This window comes from Amphiura filiformis, chromosome 8 (assembly GCF_039555335.1).
Source record: "Amphiura filiformis chromosome 8, Afil_fr2py, whole genome shotgun sequence".
In the NCBI taxonomy this organism is placed as follows: Eukaryota; Metazoa; Echinodermata; class Ophiuroidea; order Amphilepidida; family Amphiuridae; genus Amphiura; species Amphiura filiformis.
In genome coordinates this window covers 31,323,518-31,345,815 of record NC_092635.1, presented here as the reverse complement: position 1 = coordinate 31,345,815, position 22,298 = coordinate 31,323,518, and the positions used below count along the sequence as shown (strand labels likewise).

The following is a 22,298-nucleotide window of genomic DNA, read 5'->3' as shown; positions in this document are numbered from 1 at the left end:
ATCCTCTATGGAAGACATTACCATAATCTTCCATACAGGGAGTGTGAATGAGGTTATCTGAATGGGTGACTCCATTTGAAGTCTACACCCACTCTGTGGGAGATTAAAGTCATGTTCTCCACAGGGGTGTATGGATTTCAACTGGAATAGCCCAATTTCACAGGCATAGCAACTTGAATGTATATTTATAATAGTATTTTTGTAATAATTATTGTTAAATAAGTTTGTTCTATTCAATGCCAATATCATCTTTTGTACCGCATTATATCATGCATCATCACTGTATTGGGCTATTCCATTTAAAATCCATACTACCCCTGTGGAAGATTTTGGAAGTATCTTCCACAGGGGGAGAATGTATTTCAGATGGAATGAACACTTTAGACAGCTCCATTTGAAACTCATCATCCCTCTGTTGAAGATTCAGGTTGCATTTTTCTCAGAAGGTGTATGGAATTCAAATGGAGCTGCCTAATGTGCTCATTCCATTTGAAATTCATACTCCCACTGTGGAAGGTATTTCCAAAATCTTCCACAGGGGAAGTGTAGATTTTAAATGGAATGGCCCATTACATGCTTTGTATCTGGTATCACATGGTATATGAGATGAAAATAAATCCAAATCTGAAATGGTCTCTTGTAAACATGATAAACATCCAAAACATAAAATACTTTGTAACAAATTAAACATCAACTAAATTTACAAGGATGCAAAACAATTTGTAGTGTAACAAAACCATCAAGTTATTTTTTGTCGACAAACTTGTTGCAAAATTTTTGAGTATTGTCATAAAGAATAGTGCGACCATAAAAAGGTTGAAGGAACATTGATAATGATCATGACTTTCTCATTTATTTTATTTGAAGATACATTATTTTAGTGAATTTATTCATTGTTACATCTGTAAAATATACTGTACTTAATATTACATCGGTATTTTGTTTACATGCTTGGTGGATGTATATAATTAAAGCTCTTATAACTCATTAGAAATGAAAACAAACAAAATAAACAATGGTTAATTTATTTTAAAGCAAGTTACCTGATTGTTCAATAATTTTGTGATTTCATGCAATTTGCATGATTATTTCGTTATGAATTCAGCAAACAGCTGAATCCAGATTCGGCTTTTGGTAAATTCATGTTACGCAAGCATTATTTTTAAATTAGAGAACAAGGGATCAATGCCTTATGGTACATGCAGTACAGTCTTCGATGATAACCGTTAAAATTGATATGCTGCCCTCTATAGGTAAAGTATTGATCCCTTGTTCTCTTAATTCAAAAATAATGTATGCATAAAATGAATTTACCAAAAGCCGAATCCAAATTCGGCCGTCTGCCGAATTCATAATGATATGAATATTTGCAGCCTAGCAAAAACATAAAAATGCTTCTCCTGTAAAATGGCAAAATGCAGATACAACTTTCTTTTACTAACACAACAATTATTGTTACATGTAAAAAGAAAGTACAAAATATGCTATATAAATAATATACCATAGTGATTACCATGATTACCTAAATATATTTATGTTTCAATGGAGACTTTGGACTGTATTGTCAACATTAAACAGTTTATTATAGCAGTGGTCCAGATGTATTTCATTCGCCCACTCATCCTGCTCTTTCACCATACACCCATTAATGCATCAGAGGAGGCTTCAAGGCATTCCTACAATGCACTAAGATTGGGAAATTTGATCAATATAACCCAATTTTAAAGGCAAAGTCCCCATTGCCACACACACAAAATGGCAATTTTAAAACTGCAACCAACGAGCTAATAGTTGAGACTTATATTTGATTTTCTTACAGGAAACATTCATATTGTCCCACTGCATTAATTTTATTCATAAGTCTCAACGTTTTGAATGTTAAATAATAGGATGAAAACACCAGATATTTGCACACAATCCCAATGCAAGGTATAGTCAACTATGCCACATGTGTACAAAAGCCAGACATACCAAGGTCAGAAACCACATTGGGTTATGGGAATGCCTTTAAACATCCTCTGTTAATGCATGATGCCCTCCTCTATAGTTTGTTTGGCTTATAATTGGCACAAATTATTCGGTTATTGTTTCTACACGCATAAATAAAATCCCAACTTCTGCTGGTGTAAATTCACATAAGCGTGCACTATAGTCACACATTATGCAACACGCAATTAGGGTAAGTGCTGCGCCCAACTGCGTGCACGCCATTTTATAGTCTGTATACCTACCTCGAGTCACCAGCACTAGCTTTGAAATTCAGTGTGCGCTGCGTTGGCTTAGCATAGTTTCTTGCGTGTACATATGCGGCATGTTGATGGTGAGCGTAAAAGTATGTACATGCACCGAGTAATGCTAAGCTAATGCAAAACATGCTGAACTTCAAAGCTAGTGCCGGTGACTCAAGGATACAGACTATTATAGCAATACAAATGTACCGAGTCTCATTTTTTCATCAATTATAAGCCAAACAAACTATAGCATTATCCACCTGTCTCTGCTTTATAAAACTCTTGTTCAAGTTGTTGTTGTGTTCAGACATATTGGGCTATTCCAGTTGAAATCCATACACCCCCTATGAAAGACATGACCTTAATAACCCATACAGGGGGGTGTAGATTTCAAATGGAGTCACCCATTCAGGTAATCCCATTTGAAATTTACACCCCCTGTGTGGAAGATTAAGGTCATGTCTTCCATAGGGGGTGTATGGATTTCAACTGGAAGGGCCTAATATCGAGGAAATCATTTAAGCATGTAGGAAGGAATCTGTTCACCCATACACCACCATTTCCAGCACACAGGCAACAAATCTTGCCAAATTAGTAGTGATAGTAATCTTTTTTTGCACTGTTCCTTGATCCTGCAAAAAAAAAATTTTCAGGCTAAGTTTACATGAAATAGCCAGGGCTGTCAACTTTTTGGAATTGCTTGGCGTGAGACACTGTCGAACAGAGGCGTACCGGGCGTACCCATGATTATTTGAGCCATAGCACTCGAGAATCTAAAAAGTAGTGGTGGGGGGTAACAAATTAGTTTATGATGCGTGAGATTTTACTCATTTGACGGCTCTTTGCGTGAGATACCCAAAATGACTCACGGCCAATGCGTGAGAGTTGACAGCCCTGAATAGCTGAAAATTCAAGTAAAATAACCATCGTTTTTGACTACTTTACTTACAGACCACAACAATTTTTCCTCACAAAAGGATTTTGCCACAAACCCTGCCACCAAATGATGAGTTGTTACACACCTGAGCACACATTTCTAGAGCAAATAATTGACATTAGGATATTCCAGGTGAAATACATACACCCCTATGAAATACATGACCTTAATCTCCCATACAGGGAGTGTGAATTTCAAATCAAATGGGGTTCCCTGAAAGGGTGACTCCATTTAAAATCTACACTCCCTGTGTGGGAGATTAAGGTCATGTCTTCCATAGGGTGTATGGATTTCAACTGGAATAGCCCATTGACAACCACACAACTCAACTGACCTTGGTTTCTATATAATACCCTATATTATATAATGTCAATGCACAAAGCTCATTGCTAGTTATTCTGAATACACCATTTTGGAAAACCCTGAAACCCTTTGCATGTATCATCGATGCGCACATGGTACCTGTGCTATTATTTGCCGGGTGTATGCGCTGGCTTGGCATGCTTCAATCTGGTAAACTATGTGTGTGTAGTACCTACTACTACACACTGCCGATACACAGGCTTGCATTAGTTCCTCCAAAACCAAATGAGTTTGTGAGTGCTATTCTTCTGCTTTGGTTTGATATGTTCCAATCTTGGGCTAAATTTAGTACATAGTTCATATCAAACTCCTCTGTCTTTTCTGTAAGATTTATTGTCGGTGGCATCTTACCCTGTGTAAGCATAAAAAGGGAGAAATGTAGTATTAGTGGTAATTATAGTGCCTTCATCAAGATGTTTTGATTGTTCACGGAGGTAGTAGTGTTCTGTCACCCCTTTGGTTGATGACTTACCGTATGACATGCCATGATAGTAAACACAGCCTCTAAAGCACCAGCCCCGCCTAATAAGTGTCCTGTTGCACCTTTGGTTGACGACACAGCGAGTTGCGATTGGATGGATTTGAACAGTCTCTTTATAGCTTGGTTCTCAATTGCATCACCTGAAGTATGATAAGACAACTATTACACTTAAGCATTGAGGTACACAATATAATTTTTTTATTTGCAACCCATGCACATATTTATAAAATAAGGATGGTTGCTTGTTCCTGATAGATCCCTCACTGGAATTTAGAGTGTCACACTTATGTCCCCATTTGGAGGTGATTCCAAACACACCCCTACAAAAGCTCATTACACATACAAATTGTGGGATAGGCTTTTACGACGGGAATTCATAACAATTAGTGTTTTTTTAGCGGGTTTGCCGTCAGACAAGTTTAAAACTGTCAAGCTTTCGTCAGGAGTAGCTCTGACTTCTTCAGGACAAAGTACCTAAGAATGAGACATGTAGAACGCCCCTTGCCTACTGATGGCTCTGAAAAGAGCCGTTCACTGAAGACTGCCCCTTGTCAACAGAGAACAAGCAGATCTTGCCTATCTGGTAATATAAAAGGTTTAGGTGGCTCTGAAAAAGAGTCGTTCACTGAAGACTGCCCCTTGTCTACAGAAACAAGCAGACCTCGCCTTCTAATGATTTTAAATGTTTGGTGGCTCTGAAAAGAGCCGTTCACTGAAGATTGCCCTTGTCAACAGAAAACAAGCAGACCTCGCCTATTTGCTAAATTTAAAGGTTTGTTGGCTCTGAAAAAGAGCTGTTCACTGCCCCTTGTCAACAAAGAACGTGTAGACTGCATATACTGTAATAGAAGTATACGGCTTACCAGGAACCGTTTGGTCACTCATGGACCGATTGTGAATACACACATACATACACCCCCACATGCAAAGCTTATTTGTCATGAACCCTTGTAATTAAAATGGGACAAAAGCCATACCCAGAGGTGTTGATGTCGCATGTGCATTGATGTATCCAACTTCACTTGGGTCTACCTGTGCATCCCTGAGGGCGTTTTTCATACAGTGTTCAGCACCCTGGCCATCTTCACTTGGAGCTGTAATATGGCTTGCATCACCTAAATAAAAATACCAAGATAAGCTGTAATAAGACAACATATCATGCATATATACAGAATGCGTAAATAAAACTTGATTTATCTTGCTCAATAGTCTATATAAAAAAAAAATTATATGAAGGTGTACCAGAAAATTACTCCTAATGAAAGAGCAATTTTCTTTCATTTTAGTATTTTCACCTCTAAAACTGAAAAGGGAACATATCTGACAGAGAAAACTAACATTTTGCGAGGAAAAAAAAAAATCAATTTTTTTTAAAGGAATCACACATTATTGCTTTAAGCATGATGAGAAGACACCAAAGTTTTGTTCTTTATGGTGATGTTCTGAGGTAGAATTGAACAATTTATGGTAACGTAAATTTGAGTGGTGAGTTTGGGCAAAAAATTCTACAGTAAGTGCCACATGCAACTACATGTTTCATGATCTCCCAATATCGATCATTTCACACCCAATTCATTAAGTAAAATACTGTATGGAAACCAAAAATTGTGCAGAAACATTGGAAAATTAGTGCTTTTTTATGGCACCTTCCAGTATTTATGTCAGCTTAAAGACCCATTCACGGGCATTCAGTGATCCCAGCGCAAGTGTAAACAAATTAAAATTGTTTATAAATTGCTTAAAAGTGAAGGACAAGTCATTCAAATTGTCATTTGGTATTTTTGAAATGACAAATTTGGCAAAAAACGAAGAAAACAGTAGTACTGACAAAGTTGAAGTCCCATCCAAATACATTCACTCGGTCGGACATCCGGGAACATTGTCCCCTTCGTCCCCTTTGCACAAGCGCGTGCATAGCAACCAGCTCGAGAAAGGGGAACTGCACATGCGCTGCACATGCGCACACTGGTTTTACAAGGCTATTTCCCCTTTGTGACGTCAGCCCGACCAAGAGAATCTAGCTAATCTATATACTGTCAGTATATAAATTACAGATTTGTGTAAAATGTCTTACTTTGTCTTAAATACACAGCTTTCGGCTGAACCACTCGCAGCCTATGTTAGCACATCTATGACAATGACAAAGATACCAAAATCTGGATTTTGATGATTTTTACGATCGTCCGGATGAGCAAATCACTGAATGGGCCTTTAATGTATGATCTCAATCAAACACATTACCTGCTAGTCCGTAACCCAGAATTTCTGCTAATATTGTTGCTCCTCTTGACACGGCATGCTCATATTCCTAAATATTAGAAATCAAAATGACATCAGATTTGACAATTATTCTAAACTTGCTAATTGCTATGAATAATATCTGAAAGCTACTTTTGGAATCTGTGATGAAACTGTAAAAAAGTTGTAAGAGTTCATTAAGATTGAACCCAAAATTTGTTATCTGATTGCTTCTTTCACCATTGTGTTTAAACTATACTCTGATCAGCTCGTAATAGGCCAGACTCATAATATCGTGGATTGATACAGAATGGCGTACACACAGCTAGGCGCCGCACCTACACGAACTGCGCCTTGCGTTTTGCGTGAATGACGCATGCTTTTGTGAATTTACACGTGCGTAAGTTGGAACTTTATTGACTCGCGCAGTAACAAAAACCGAATAATTCCCGCCTATTAAGAGCTGATCAAAGTATAAGCATCATATTTACTGCGAGGACTGCATTCAGCCTGTAACTTAAGGACTCGTGTCCAATTTAACTTTTTACCTCATTTGTTTTTGATCACAATATTTTAGAATATTCAGCAAGTGATCATCTCACAGTGGCAGTGTAGGACATGGATGCATCAGAAGTTGCACTATGATTTGCTACCAAGTCACACACAAATAGTTTCTGGAGTCTCTGGTACACTTTGGAATTCCTGTTTTACAGTCATCGCAATCATGCGTCACACAATTAACATGCACAAATAGTTGACAACAGATTCAGATCAGGGTGTGGTACCAACATAATGACCCTTTTGTTTTACAGATGAAACCTTACCTCTAATATAACAATAGCAGCACCTTCTGCCATAACAAACCCATCCCGGGTTTTATCAAAGGGACGTGAAGCCTTCTGTGGAGTATCATTGAAATTTGTGCTCAAAGCTCTAGCCCTGAAAATACAATAAGAAAGTATCTCAGATTTAAGGGCACCATATACAATGGGTTATTCCTTTTTAAATCCACACTACCCCTGTGGAAGATTTTGGAAATGTCCTCTACAAAGGGAGTATGAATTTCAAATGGAATTAACACATTTGCAGCTCAGGGGGAAGATTCAGGTTGAATCATTCTTGGAGGGTGTATGAAATTCAAATGGAATGGAGCTGAATGTGCTCATTCCATTTGAAATTTGTACTCCCCCCAAAAGATCTTCCACAGAGGTAGTGTGAATTTTAAATGGAATAGCCCAATATTGTATACATGTACAGCAGCTTGATTTACGGTTTGATTTCTTTTAGGGATGAAAACAAAACTTCGACCGTGCGGTTCCGTCCGGTTTCCATTGTTTAGAACAATAGCAACCGGATGGAACTGCCGGTCGAGTTTTGATTTCGTCCCTTACTAATAAATGAATGAACACCTGTGATTACAAAATGTAATAACTTACTAAATCAGCTGAGCATTAAATAAATAACCAATCCACCAGACAATCTGATATTTCCATGTTGATGTCAATCTGCAAAGATTGTTTCTATATCCAAAACAGCATAAGAATATGTGACATGATCAAGGCAGAAAAGATCTCATCTTCTTTGATCAAGGGGAATGAATCCAATGTCACTAATATTTTTTGTGATATTGGCAAAAACAGTGTCCAACTTCTTTTGTTTTATATTGATTTCAGCCATCGATAAATTGTCTCGTAACTTGGTAACCAGATGTTCGATTTTGATGGGGTTTGCATCAAAATCAAAATGTAGCATTCATAAACTGCCAGAAAATGAGGTAAAAAACTTCTAATTGAAAATTGCTGACATGTGACTCCTTTCATTAATCATGTCACATAGGTACTGACTACAGCTGTCAGTGCAGGGTCAGTCTGCACTTGGATAGTGTAAACTTAATCATGTGAACGGTGAGGCAAAAGAAATCCATGGCTGGATAGTAAAAACACAATAGGGGATTGACATCCTCGGGGTGTGTGTGGGGGTGTGTTTGCAGGGGTGTAGATGTGGCAATGTATGGGGCACTTTGTGTTTTTTTTTTATGTCGAGCATATCTAGGCATTAACAGCTGAAATCTAGGAGATAACGTTGACAAATCTTCGGCCAGGCAAGTGACCTGGTGAATGAAGGGGGTCGACGTAGATAGCTGGGGCAATTTTTACAGAACAGTCAAGTGTAGCTAACAATCAGGCTTGTTACCCTGATCGGAACCGACTGTAATGTGGTCTTTTATCATGAGTCATCTGCCCCGCCTTTACCAGGTGAGCCACATGGAGAGGGGACAAGATTTTTTTTTGGTCCTGCAGGGAATTTAACCCGGGATATCATGCACCAAAGGCAAAGACCTTAACCAGTGTGCCACGCTGCTCCCCCAATGTGAGAAAAAGACAGAGAAAAGGGGTGTATGTGTTACAACATTATGAAATCTAATTTCTGACTGAAAAAGACAGATTGAGAATTACCTTGCAAAGCCAGCTAATGCTATTGGACAAATGCAAGCTTCAGCACCACCAGCCACCATAACATCTGCATCCCCATGACTGATGAATCGTGATGCATCACCAATTGCATGGGCACCAGTAGTACATGCAGTGGATACAGCATGGTTTGGACCCTGTGATGAATGAACAAGAGTTAGCATGTCATTTCTAAGGATATTTCTGTTGAATTACAAAATGTCAGGGAAATTCAGGGTGATGCAACAGGTGAACAGTTTAGTTTAGACAACAATGTGTATGCTTTGTAATGGGCGGCATGCAGTGGCGGTACCAGGAATTTTTTCGGAAGTTGGGGGCATGGAGGGGGAGCAAAGTGAATTTGAGGGGGGAATCGACAAATTTTGTGCAAATTTGATGTAAAAAGTGGAAATTTGCCTAATTTTTTGGGTTTTGCCTCAAAAAGTGGGGGGGCAAATGCTCCCCTCCCCCCCTAGCGCTGCCACTGGTGGCATAATAACTAGCAATCTATGACTGCTCCAGGTACATATCAGCTATATCAATCCAGTACTGACCAGAGCAATGAAGCCTGATTGCAGGACATTTTTCTAATTTAAAAAAAAAACTTATTTCTTCAACCCTGGGATAATTATCAAACAAATTATGAAAAGTACATAAAATAAAAGAACAGAAAGAAATTCATATTTATGATGCATATTTTGGTCCAAAAACTGACCTTAAATTGATACCTCATACTGATGTGTCCTGCAGCCATATTTGGTAATATTCTTGGTACAAAGTACGCACTCACTCTTCTATAACCCTGTAAAATATAATAAGATATTAAACAGATATACAGTATGGATTCATCAAGTGTTTGACTTGTAAAATGAAGTGTACGAGGGGGTATCCAAAAGTTTTTGACATCACCCAGAAGTGAAAGAGCTACATCGATGAAATTTTGTCAGGGTAATCACTGGTCCTTATGTACATTACTGTCCAAAAATGGTCTCATAAGTATGTTTACTTTCTTTACAGGTAGCGCTAGATGGGCAGTAGGCGCATAACCTATGATGATAAGATCCTCCACATTCTTTGAGTTTCTTCACTGTGGTCGCATCATCCGTAAGTGATTGATGTCTACTTCTTGGCTCATCTGTGACATGTGGCCAGTTTGGAAATTCCTTTTTCAAAAAGCAACAGTGCCATATGATGGGCAATCATCACCGAGGATAGCTTTCATTCCATCATAGATTTTCTGAGCATTGTAGGCCTAACCCTTCAAATGCAGGAACTGAATCATGCTGCTGCCTCAATTTTCACCATCTTGCAGGTTATGCGCCTACTGCACATCTAGCGCCACCTGTAAAGAAAGTACATATACTTATGAGACCATTTTTGGACCATAATGTACATAAGGACCAGTAATTACACTGACAAATTTTCATCGATATAGCTCCTTCACTTCTGGGTGATGTCAAAAACGTTTGGATACCCCCTCGTATGTACTTGGAGTCAAATCTATGGTAATTTCACTCTTTAATTAATACTGCTTTTCCCCCCAATTTATTATATTTTCCACAAGAGACTATAAAGCAAATTCTGAGTTCACAAACCTGCCAATCTGAATTTCAAAGGAGTTACCTAGTATTCTATGCCAGGGGTAATATATTCATTCGCCTTGGTTCATGGCATCAGGGCTCTGGGATCCGAGGGGGGTGGTACTCAGTACAAATGACCATACAATGACATGCCGCAAACATGGGTAGCATTTTTAGCCTTTTGGTATATCAATGACTCCTTTTTATAGCTCAATTTTGGTATCTGGTTGGGTCTATAACCGAGGCTATATATATTTTGCTTTTCACAATAATGTTTCATACATCTAAGCACTTCAATGGACTCGGGTCTAGAAAATCTGGAAGCAGACAATCGGAGTTCCAAATTATGAAACCTGACAATGGCAATTCTAATTCTATTGTAATGCAATATGTCAGATTTAAGCTGACCCACTGTTTAGAAGATTGAAATGAATACAAATTGCAAATAACTGACATTTTTCTCAGTCAGAATCCAATTGCATGCATATTAAGTGACTTCCCTTTTATAACATGCTGTTCAACAACTGGCAAGAAAAGACAAGTGAATGTGATAAAAACAAATGTAATCTGCAGTTTGCTTTATGTATTTGTTATTTCTTTATTGTTTATTTTTAAGTACCAAAGGCACCTGTTTTTCATATCAGCCATCGGTCTATGGCCGATATGAATGCCAAATCTGCAATCATATGGACCATGGCCAGTATGAATGCGAAATCTCATACATTATACATTATACATAATATTATTCTAAAATCCACACACCTTTTGATGTAGTGTCAATGCTGTATCCACAATATCTTGTAGTCCAGCCATACCCATTCCAACTGCAACGCCCTGAATGATCAGAAATACAAAACATTTAAATAAACTATGTGACTAGTGAATAACTGGAAATGCATGCTTATTTAAGAGGTGATCAGTATTCAGTTTTCTTATCCACCTTAATTTTGTTACTTGGAAGACATTGGATTTGAAACTGTAGTCTGTCAACCTATATTTAAGCCCCCAAACCCCCCAAAACATCCCAATTGGACACCACAGGGTCGATCAGGATCAAAATTATTTGTCTGTTAGTCCTAGGGATCTCAAATAGTTGACATTTTGTGCACTTACGACCCATACTGTACTTTAACTTACAGGAGTACAAAATTTCCAAGGCTGTACAGGGTCAAGAATTTATGTTACAATTTGTGTATAAACTGAAGCGAATTTTTCTTCTAGCTTAAGGGCTTGGGCACCCACCTTGGCTCATTTTTTTTTTGTGGGACTTGAGAGCACATTGCAGATGCACCAAATTGCATTCTGATTCTGAATACTAGGAATGTTCTTCCGATGTCAAATAATTTTGATTTTTTGAAACTTTATGTGTATCATCAATATGAAATGTCAAAAATTACATATTTCATAGAACAAAATGTGGTTCAAGCATGCATCAGTTACGTAATCACCCTTATTATTTCGGATAATTCCCTTTCATTTGTATCATTATCATTTGTTCTTGTGCAAAGATTGATGTTTAAATGCATACTTGAACCATATTTTGTACTTTGTTCTTAAAATTTAAAAAAATGACTTTGGCAATTAGCGTAGCAGGCTGACGATATGATGGTCGGCTTTTCCTCCCAACCACATACACTTTCAGTATATACTTGTTTAAGTACATACATGTATCATTAGATTTATAAGTTTACTCTGAGGACTGTCAAAATGTAAATTTGTAATAATTTGCCATAAAATTTGTATTTTATCGCAAATGTCTAAAATCAAAATTATTTGATATCAGAAGGACATTCCTTGTATTGGAATGCAATTTGGTGTGCCTGATGTGCTCTCAGGTCCCACAAATAATACTGTGCAAAGGTGGGTGACCAAGCCCTTAAAAGGGTTTTGAAATAGAATACATGTAGTTAACACATTCTACAAAGAAAAGTGCAGAAGATAGAAAATAAAAAAGACAAAGGTCATTTAATCCTGTTAACAATTGAAGTATTTGCCATGTTGTAGTAGTAGTAGCACACTTATAAGTGGAATACTTATTAAACTACTTACAGTTCTGACCCTGCTCTCATCGACAGATGGTTTCCAATCAGCTTGTTCCAAGGCTTCATTTGTTGCTGCCAAAGCAAAAGCTATGCCATCATTCACACTATTCCGTTCCTGGACTTAAAACAAACAAAATCTAGTCAACTTACAAAGATTGGCTTGTTTCTTGTAGCTTTTCCAATGCATATTTTAAAGTCATACACATGATGATCATAATGCATGTATAAACACAGCTCTGGTACTCCAGGGTACAACTTTTTGAGGTGAGCCTGAGCTGGAGTTGTCCCCTCAAGAGTTGCAATGTTGCAAATAAGAACCTTATCAAGTTTCCCTACTTTTTTGTGGATCTATATTTTACACATAAAGAAAATTAGGGAAAAATGTTTTCTGTTTGTTTTTGTTTAACCCAGATAAGCATGCCCATAAAACAACCCCTGCATGGTAAGCACTGATCTTAGCTGGTCTCTCCTTCAAAAGATTGTTTAAAATACACCTTTTCGGTAACTCCCTTAGCCTTTGCGTGCGTGTGGACCCCTGATGTCAATTGACGTCACACCGATGCACTCAACCGCACATCGTAAGCGAACACCATTACTGGCATTTAAAAAGCTGTGAAGTGTGTAGTACTGATGTGCGCATCGTCATGACAACATCAGGGTTCCAACGCAAAGGCTTATGGGATTTACTGAAAAAAAGATTTACATTCCTAGATTACTTACTGCTGGAGTGACATGAGCTTTGAAGTTAAACTGACCCTCTCCATCTCCTCTTGGTACATGACCAGCTGAAAAAAAACACACACCAAAAGATATTTGAATTACTGCACAAAGATACTTGCATGATCTATCTCTCCCTTCTTTCTCCCTCTTCCTCCATCTTTCTCCCTTCCCTCCCCTCTCTCTCTCTCCCCCCTTCTCTCTCCCTCTCCCTCCATCATTCTTCTTTCCCTTCCCCTCCCTCTCTCTCTCTCCCTCCCCTCCCTCCCTCTACCCCCTTCTCTCTCTCCCTCCCCTATCCCTGTCTCTCCCTCACCCCTTCTCTCTTCCCCCTCTCTCTATATTCTCTCTAGCCTCACTCTTCCCACTCCCTCCACTTCTCACTGTTGGGATATCACATGAGAATATTAGTCATTGTTCAATTTTGACCCGGATAGGCCAAGAACAGGCGGGAACTCGGGTACCCAGGAATTGGTGAGAGCCTTATTTATGACCCAGCGTATTTTACACCTGTCATCTCCAAAGCGCACCTAATAATATCTCCCACAATTCTCAACCAGATACAGATCAAAAAATACAAAATGTTTTAACATTGGGTTATCTAAAGGGTATATGAAGGGTATAATATTTTCATGACCTCTATATTTTATAACCCGATTATCAAAATGTTTTGACCAAAAACCAAAACAAAACAAAACAAAACAAAACATTTTAAAACATTTTAGTATTTGCAGCGTTCCTCTCTTGTGTTAGGAGGATATCTTTGGTGCTTACTACTTAGTACCTTACCCACTTGACATGGTATTTTATCATAGCCTTCTCCTTGTATGTTAGTAAGTCCGCATTCCCCATTTAGTATCTTGGGCCATACATAATGCACACCAACTCCTAATGGACATACAACACCTGAAAGTAAAATGACAAGAAGTCACCATTTGCTAATACTTTTCTTGTCTAAAACACTACACAAAACAAACTTGAGTTACCACCAAAGACATAATGAACGATTAAAATTGCAATTCATCATTTCTTTAACCTGATTTTTTGCCGATTCCGACCCGGATTGTAAGAACAAACTCTGGTCAACTCGGCAAGAACTTAATACCCAGAACCAACCCTCTGGCCTTGTAAAAACGTTTTTACTTTTACTAAGGTCAGAGGAAATTTATGTTGAAAACCAGGAAAAACTTGAATGCACCAATTGATACAAAAGTTGAAAGGTACTTCAATGCCTGAATGAACCAGCCACAGGCCTTTAGGTACATATTCTTGGGAGCGGAAGACACCAAATTGGTGTTTTATGAACTTTGACATTCTTTTGTGGAGAGTGACATGGTCTTTCAATTCGTGCATAGTCTCCTTGACAGACTTAATTATGCTTCAGTGGTCATGAAAGAATTCAAAAGATAACCTCTGCCCCAATAATCCCAAGGTATTGTCTGAAACTGCTCCTCAGAGGATGTATCATAAGAACTCAGTAGTGGCGTAGACTTTTTGGCAACATATTAAGTTTATTGGACAAATGCGCGAAAAGTTTTTGCCATTTTGAAGCTAAACTGATGAAATGTGGTTGAAAAGTGGGATAAATTCTGAATTTTGCAATTTTAGGGCTAAAATGGCCAAATATAAACTTAATTTGGTCAGAAACCCATATATAGGTCTCAACATGGGGGGGGGAAGGGATGATTGTAACGACCATTCCCCCTTCCAAAATTTTTGGTTTTTTTATCCCCCCCCCCCCCCCGAAATCTACGCCTTTGGAACTCAGTCTTCAAATGATAGTCATATAAGGACCAATAGACAAATGACTGACTATTATTGAAGACTGAGTCACGCAGTCTAGAATGAACCAATACAATGTGTGTCAGGTCATTAGAGAACCCACTTGAGAACAAACAATAGTCTAGAGCTGTCATTTCTAATGCTAAATTTATACTCAATCACTTTTACAGAAAAGCAAATCACACACACGTTCAATGTGCACAAGCGCTGTTGTTTTTGCGGACTAAGCATGCATGGTCGATCCCGCATGCGATTTGCTTAATTCCACAACACCAATAGGGATTGAGCATAGACTGATGCCCTCAGTTGGTCAACATTTACTTTATTTTTAAACAATGGCAACATAAATAAATTAGAATGTGCACTTGGTGACGACGAAGGATTCTGTTTAGTACGAGTATAAATTGAGCTTCACACAATAACTAATTTAAATACAAAAGACTGTTCATGCACCATTGCTCAACCAATCATGGCAGAGTTATGCTGGTTTCATACTTTCATGCCGCGTGAGCAGTGCAGCCAAACAGACATAATCAAGGCTTATGATTGGTTGATACGTCATGCCGAAGTATGACAGGTAATAGGGCCTGGCGTAATAGGGCCTGGATGGTGGATAGTTTGTTCATTTTCCTCTAAACAGAGAGGTACAACCCCGAATGGGGTACTCAAGTTTAGTTTGGGTTGGGGTGTGCTGCTGAGAATTTGAAAGGGGACCCATCAATACCAATTAAAATTTGGACCCATCAATATACAAACATTCAAAATTTGCAACTAAATTGAACACAAATTGTCTTAATTTTTACAAATTTTCCTCCAAATTTTTGGGAGATTAAAAAAATGTTGGCAGTGAGACAAAATTGAAAAACTTGAGAAAATTTTGAAAAAAGTACCTATCCATACAATATACCATTATACCAAAAGGCTGAAAATGCTACCCATGTGCGCAGCACATCCCCATTCCCCATATGATCATTTATACTGAGTATCTCCTACATAAACATCTCAAAAAAAGTAACTAACCCCCTTAAATAATTACCATTATTCAAAAACAGGCAATTGTATTACAAATCTGTAAAATGAGTTGGAAGCAGAATTTATTTCTGCACGTTTTGACACCTCATTTGTAGCAATGACTAAATACTGACGTCAAAGCGTACATTTGAATTAATGTAACCCAAGATTTGAATGTTGCAGTAAATTGTATTGATTTTGTATTCAGTATAATGGAAGGAAATCTGTGTAATGATATCTGAATGTTTTTGTATTGTAAGTAAGTGCAACTTTCAAATCTGGACCTCACTACATTAAATTGACCCATGTTTTATTGTTTCTGGGCTATCGTATCAAATGAGGTTTCAAAATGCGCAGAAATAAATTCTGCTTCCAACACATTTTACAGATTTGTAATACAATAGCCCCTTTTTACATAATGGCCATTATTTTTAAGCGGGGTTAGTTACTTTTTTGAGATGTTAACATCGAATGTATGGAGCCGATATATAAACCATCTCCATACAAACAAGGTAATATAAGGCTTGTCCAATTGTCAAAAGCCGTAACTCACGCATACGATGGGTGTAAATACCCCCCCCCACCCCCGGATACAAATATTTAAGTTTATCTAGACTGTGGCACTGTGGATTTTACGATTGAGGTAAGGTTTTACGCCTGTCCCAGCATGAATATTCTCATTTTTCTTCATCAAAGATGCTAGCGATGACCAGTTTTTTGCGGACACTTTGATAACAAGAAACTTTCAAACATCATATTGTTCGAGCATATTCTCTAACGCAAATCTTTGAGCGCATCCGTGAGCAAATTCGTGGCTAGTGTTTCTCGAGCAAACATCATAGGGTAGAAACGATAGCTGTACAATTGTCCAAAATATACATTTTGATATGCCTAAAATTATGTGCACAAAATCTTTGGTCCATACATTGCCAAAGGCTTGGGATGTTATAAACTGAGACGAATATATTCGTCTCAGGTTATAAACGTATACTACAAAATGCCCTTTTAATTTTAGGAATCTTTTTATATCATACCTGCTCCTGTAACAACGACTCGACGGCGAACTCCACCGCCCTGAGTATGACTTGCACTTGCATTTCCATCGTATGAACCTTTGCTGGCACTACACGAAAATGCACAGGCATGACAAGCTGAACTTTTACTAGTTGTACTTGTATTTGTCATGTTTGTAAGCTTACTCTTCCGCAGTGCTGATACTATAAAAGCACGACCCGTGTAAGCAAGTCCAAGTTTAAACTTCATTATCTCAAACAAATATAATCTTTCAAACGTGCGCTAGTGACCTCTAACTCTTTATCTTGCAATGTGAAAGCATCAACATTTATGGGAATGTAAGCTTATGTTTTTCATCCTGGGCGGCACCATGCGATTGGTTCCTGTTTATCAGGCAGCACCACTGTTTTGCTGGTTGCTATCTTCAGTAGATAGCGCCGGGTGGTCGTTCTTCAGATAACTTGCTTTATAGTCATTTAGGCCTTATTAGTCATTCAATTAGTAAATAGTAATTCATGTAAATTTTTAAAAAATGATGAAGATCAAGGATGTGACCGATGAGATTTGTCATTGATGTTCTCTAAAACCTTGCGAAGCTAGATCAAGGATGTAATGTAAATATTAGGAAATTGTAGAAAGTGAATTGTATCATATAAAAAGATGAAGATCAAGGATGTAAGGATAAGATTAATATTCATTTCTCATAGATGTTCTATAAAAACTCGAAGATCAAGGATGTAATGTGAATACTATATAAGGAATTGTAAGGTAAATCGTTTCATATAAAAAGATGAAGATCAAGGATGTGCCGGATGAGATTGGTCATTGATGTTCTATAAAAACGCGAAGATCAAGGATGTAATGTAGGCCTAAATATTAGGAAATTGTTAAAGTGAATCGTTTCATATAAAAAGATGAAGATCAAGGATGTGGCGGATGAGATTTGTCATTAATATTCTATAAAAACACGAAGATCAAGGATGTAATGTGAATACTAGGCCTATATAAGGAATTGTAAGGTAAATCGTTTCATATAAAAAGATGAAGATCAAGGATATGGCGGATGAGATTTGTCATTGATGTTCTATAAAAACTTGAAGATCAAGGATGTAATGTGAATATTAGAAAATTGTTATAGTGAATAAGATGAAGATCAAGGATGTGGCGGATGAGATTTGTCATTAGGCCTAATGTTCTATAAAACTCAAAGAACAAGGAGGTAATGTAAATATTAGGAAACTGTTAAACGGAATCGTTTCATATAAAAAGATGAAGATCAAGGATGTGGCGGATGAGATTTTTCACTGATGTTCTATAAAAACTGGAAGATCAAGGATGTGTTGTGAATATTAGGAAATTGTTAAAGTGAATCGTTTCATATAAAAAGATGAAGATCAAGGATATGGCAGATGAGATTTGTCATTGATGTTCTATAAAAACTCAAAGATCAAAGATGTAATGTGAATACTAGGAAATTGTAAGGTAAATCGTTTCATATAAAAAGATGAAGATCAAGGATGTGCTGGATGAGATTGGTCATTGATGTTCTATATAAACTCGAAAATGAAGGATGTAATGTTAATATAAGGAAATTGTTAAAGTGAATCGTTTCTTGTAAAAAGATGAACATCAAGGATGTGGTGGATGAGATTTGCCATTGATGTCCTATAAAACACGAAGATCAAAGATGCAATATGAATATTAGGAAATTGTTAAAGTGAATCGTTTTATATAAAAAGATGAAGATCAAGGATGTGGCGGATGAGATTTTTCACTGATGTTCTATAAAAACTGGAAGATCAAGGAGGTAATGTAAATATTAGGAAACTGTTAAACGGAATCGTTTCATATAAAAAGATGAATATCAAGGATGTGGCGGATGAGATTTTTCACTGATGTTCTATAAAAACTGGAAGATCAAGGATGTGTTGTGAATATTAGGAAATTGTTAAAGTGAATTGTTTCATATAAAAAGATGAAGATCAAGGATGTGGCGGATGAGATTTGTTATTGATGTTCTATATAAACTCGAAGATCAAGGATGTAATGTTAATATAAGGAAATTGTTAAAGTGAATCGTTCTATATAAAAAGATGAAGATCAAGGATGTGGCGGATGAGATTTGTTATTGATGCTCTCTAAAAACTCGAAGATCAAGGATGTAGGCCTAATGTGAATATTAGGAAATTGTTAAAGTGAATCGTTTCATATAAAAAGATGAAGATCAAGGATGTGGCGGATGAGATTTGTCATTGATGTTCTATAAAAACTCGAAGATCAAGGATGTAGGCCTAATGTGAATATTAGGAAATTGTTAAAGTGAATCGTTTCATATAAAAAGATGAAGATCAAGGATGTGGCGGATGAGACTGGTCATTGATGTTCTATAAAAACTCGAAGATCAAGGATGTAATATGAACATTGGGAAATTGTTAAAGTGAATCGTTTCATATAAAAAGATGAAGATCAAGGATGTGGCGGATGAGATTTCTCATTGATGTTCTATAAAAACTCAAAGATCAAAGATGTAATGTGAATACTAGGAATCGTTTCTTGTAAACAGATGAACATCAAGGATGTGGTGGATGAGATTTGTCATTGATGTCCTATAAAACACGAAGATCAAAGATGCAATATGAATATTAGGAAATTGTTAAAGTGAATCGTTTTATATAAAAAGTTGAAGATCAAGGATGTGGCGGATGAGATTTGTCATTGATGTCCTACAAAAACTCGAAGATCAAGGATGTAATGTGAATGTTAGAAAATTGTTAAAGTGAATCGTTTCATATAAAAAGATGAAGATCAAGGATGTGGCGGATGAGATTTTTCACTGATGTTCTATAAAAACTGGAAGATCAAGGATGTGTTGTGAATATTAGGAAATTGTTAAAGTGAATCGTATCACATAAAAAGATGAAGATCAAGGACGTGGCGGATGAGATTTGTCATTGATGTCCTATAAAACTCGAAGATCAAGGATGTAATGTGAATACTAGAAAATTGTAAGGTAAATCGTTTTATATAAAAAGATGAAGATCAAGGATGTGCCGGGTGAGATTGGTCATTGATGTTCTATAAAAACTCGAAGATCAAGGATGTAATGTAAATATTAGGAAATTGTTAAAGTGAATCATTTCATATAAAAAGATGAAGATCAAGGATGTGGCGGATGAGATTGCCATTGATGTTATATAACAACTCGAAGATCAAGGATGTAATGTAAATATTGGGAAATTGTTAAAGTGAATCGTTTCATATACAAAAGATGAAGATCAAGGATATGGCGGATGAGATTTGTCATTGATGTTCTATAAAAACTCGAAAATTGTTAAAGTGAATCGTTCCATATAAAAAGATGAATATCAAGGATGTGGCGGATGAGATTTTTCACTGATGTTCTATAAAAACTGGAAGATCAAGGATGTGTTGTGAATATTAGGAAATTGTTAAAGTGAATCGTATCACATAAAAAGATGAAGATCAAGGACGTGGCGGATGAGATTTGTCATTGATGTCCTATAAAAACTCGAAGATCAAGGATGTAATGTGAATACTAGAAAATTGTAAGGTAAATCGTTTCATATAAAAAGATGCAGATCAAGGATGTGGCGGATGAGATTTGTTATTGATGCTTTCTAAAAACTCGAAGATCAAGGATGTAGGCCTAATGTGAATATTAGGAAATTGTTAAAGTGAATCGTTTCATATAAAAAGATGAAGATCAAGGATGTGGCGGATGAGATTGCCATTGATGTTATATAACAACTCGAAGATCAAGGATGTAATGTAAATATTGGGAAATTGTTAAAGTGAATCGTTTCATATACAAAAGATGAAGATCAAGGATATGGCGGATGAGATTTGTCATTGATGTTCTATAAAAACTCGAAGATCAAGGATGTAATGTGAATATTAGGAAATTGTTAAAGTGAATCGTTTCATATAAAAAGACGAAGATCAAGGATGTGCTGGATGAGATTGGTCATTGATGTTCTATATAAACTCGAAAATCAAGGATGTAATGTTAAGGAAATTGTTAAAGTGAATCGTTTCTTGTAAAAAGATGAACATCAAGGATGTGGTGGATGAGATTGGTTATTAATGTTCTATAAAAGCTCGAAGATCAAGGATGTAATGTAAATATTAGGAAATTGTTAAAGTGAATCGTTTCATATAAAAAGATGAAGATCAAGGATGTGGCGGATGAGATTTGTTATTGATGTTCTATATAAACTCGAAGATCAAGGATGTAATGTTAATATAAGGAAATTGTTAAAGTGAATCGTTTTATATAAAAAGATGAAGATCAAGGATGTGGCGGATGAGATTTGTTATTGATGCTCTCTAAAAACTCGAAGATCAAGGATGTAGGCCTAATGTGAATATTAGGAAATTGTTAAAGTGAATCATTTCATATAAAAAGATGAAGATCAAGGATGTGGCGGATGAGATTGTCATTGATGTTCTATAACAACTCGAAGATCAAGGATGTAATGTACATATTGGGAACTTGTTAAAGTGAATCGTTTCATATAAAAAGATGAAGATCAAGGATATGGCGGATGAGATTTGTCATTGATGTTCTATAAAACTCGAAGATCAAGGATGTAATGTGAATATTAGGAAATTGTTAAAGTGAATCGTTTCATATAAAAAGATGAAGATCAAGGACGTGGCGGATGAGATTTGTTATTGATGTTCTATATAAACTCGAAAATCAAGGATGTAATGTTAATATAAGGAAATTGTTAAAGTGAATCGTTTCTTGTAAAAAGATGAACATCAAGGATGTGGTGGATGAGATTTGTCATTGATGTCCTATAAAACACGAAGATCAAAGATGCAATATGAATATTAGGACATTGTAAGGTAAATCGTTTCATATAAAAAGATAAAGATAAAGGATGTGGCGGATGAGATTGGTTATTAATGTTCTATAAAAGCTCGAAGATCAAGGATGTAATGTAAATATTAGGAAATTGTCGACCTCCGAGGTCTACTCTAAAAAGATGCACAACAAGGATGTGGCGGATGAGATTTGTTATTGATGTTCTATATAAACTCGAAGATCAAGGATGTAATGTTAATATAAGGAAATTGTTAAAGTGAATCGTTTCATATAAAAAGATGAAGATCAAGGATGTGGCGGATGAGATTTGTTATTGATGCTCTCTAAAAACTCGAAGATCAAGGATGTAGGCCTAATGTGAATATTAGGAAATTGTTAAAGTGAATCGTTTCATATAAAAAGATGAAGATCAAGGATGTGGCGGATGAGACTGGTCATTGATGTTCTATAACAACTCGAAGATCAAGGATGTAATGTGAATGTTAGGAAATTGTTAAAGTGAATCGTTCCATATAAAAAGATGAATATCAAGGATGTGGCGGATGAGATTTTTCACTGATGTTCTATAAAAACTGGAAGATCAAGGATGTGTTGTGAATA

The 22,298-nt window shown here is 36.7% G+C and overlaps 1 protein-coding gene across 1 annotated transcript; it reads right to left on the bottom strand.

The window, feature by feature from the left end:
* Positions 1 to 805: 805 nt before the first annotated feature.
* On the bottom strand, positions 806 to 17,017 carry LOC140158953 (3-oxoacyl-[acyl-carrier-protein] synthase, mitochondrial-like). Its single transcript, XM_072182244.1, has 12 exons — positions 16,867 to 17,017; positions 13,829 to 13,945; positions 13,043 to 13,107; positions 12,330 to 12,437; positions 11,043 to 11,114; positions 9,416 to 9,502; positions 8,707 to 8,858; positions 7,075 to 7,189; positions 6,254 to 6,320; positions 4,990 to 5,127; positions 4,004 to 4,152; positions 806 to 3,883 (listed from the first exon to the last, which is right to left on the bottom strand). The coding sequence occupies exons 1-12, from the start codon at positions 17,015 to 17,017 to the stop codon at positions 3,710 to 3,712; spliced, it is 1,395 nt and encodes a 464-aa protein (XP_072038345.1). The 3' UTR covers positions 806 to 3,709.
* Between the last annotated feature and the right edge of the window lie 5,281 nt (positions 17,018 to 22,298).

Coding starts and splice junctions, on each gene's coding strand:
- LOC140158953 (XM_072182244.1), bottom strand. CDS start 17,017: ATGACAAATACAAGTACAACTAGTAAAAGTTCAGCTTGTCATGCCTGT. Junction 9,503..11,042: donor CATTGACACTACATCAAAAG/GTGTGTGGATTT, acceptor TATATTTTACAG/GGTTATAGAAGAGTGAGTGC. Junction 4,153..4,989: donor TGCGACATCAACACCTCTGG/GTATGGCTTTTG, acceptor ATCATACTTCAG/GTGATGCAATTGAGAACCAA.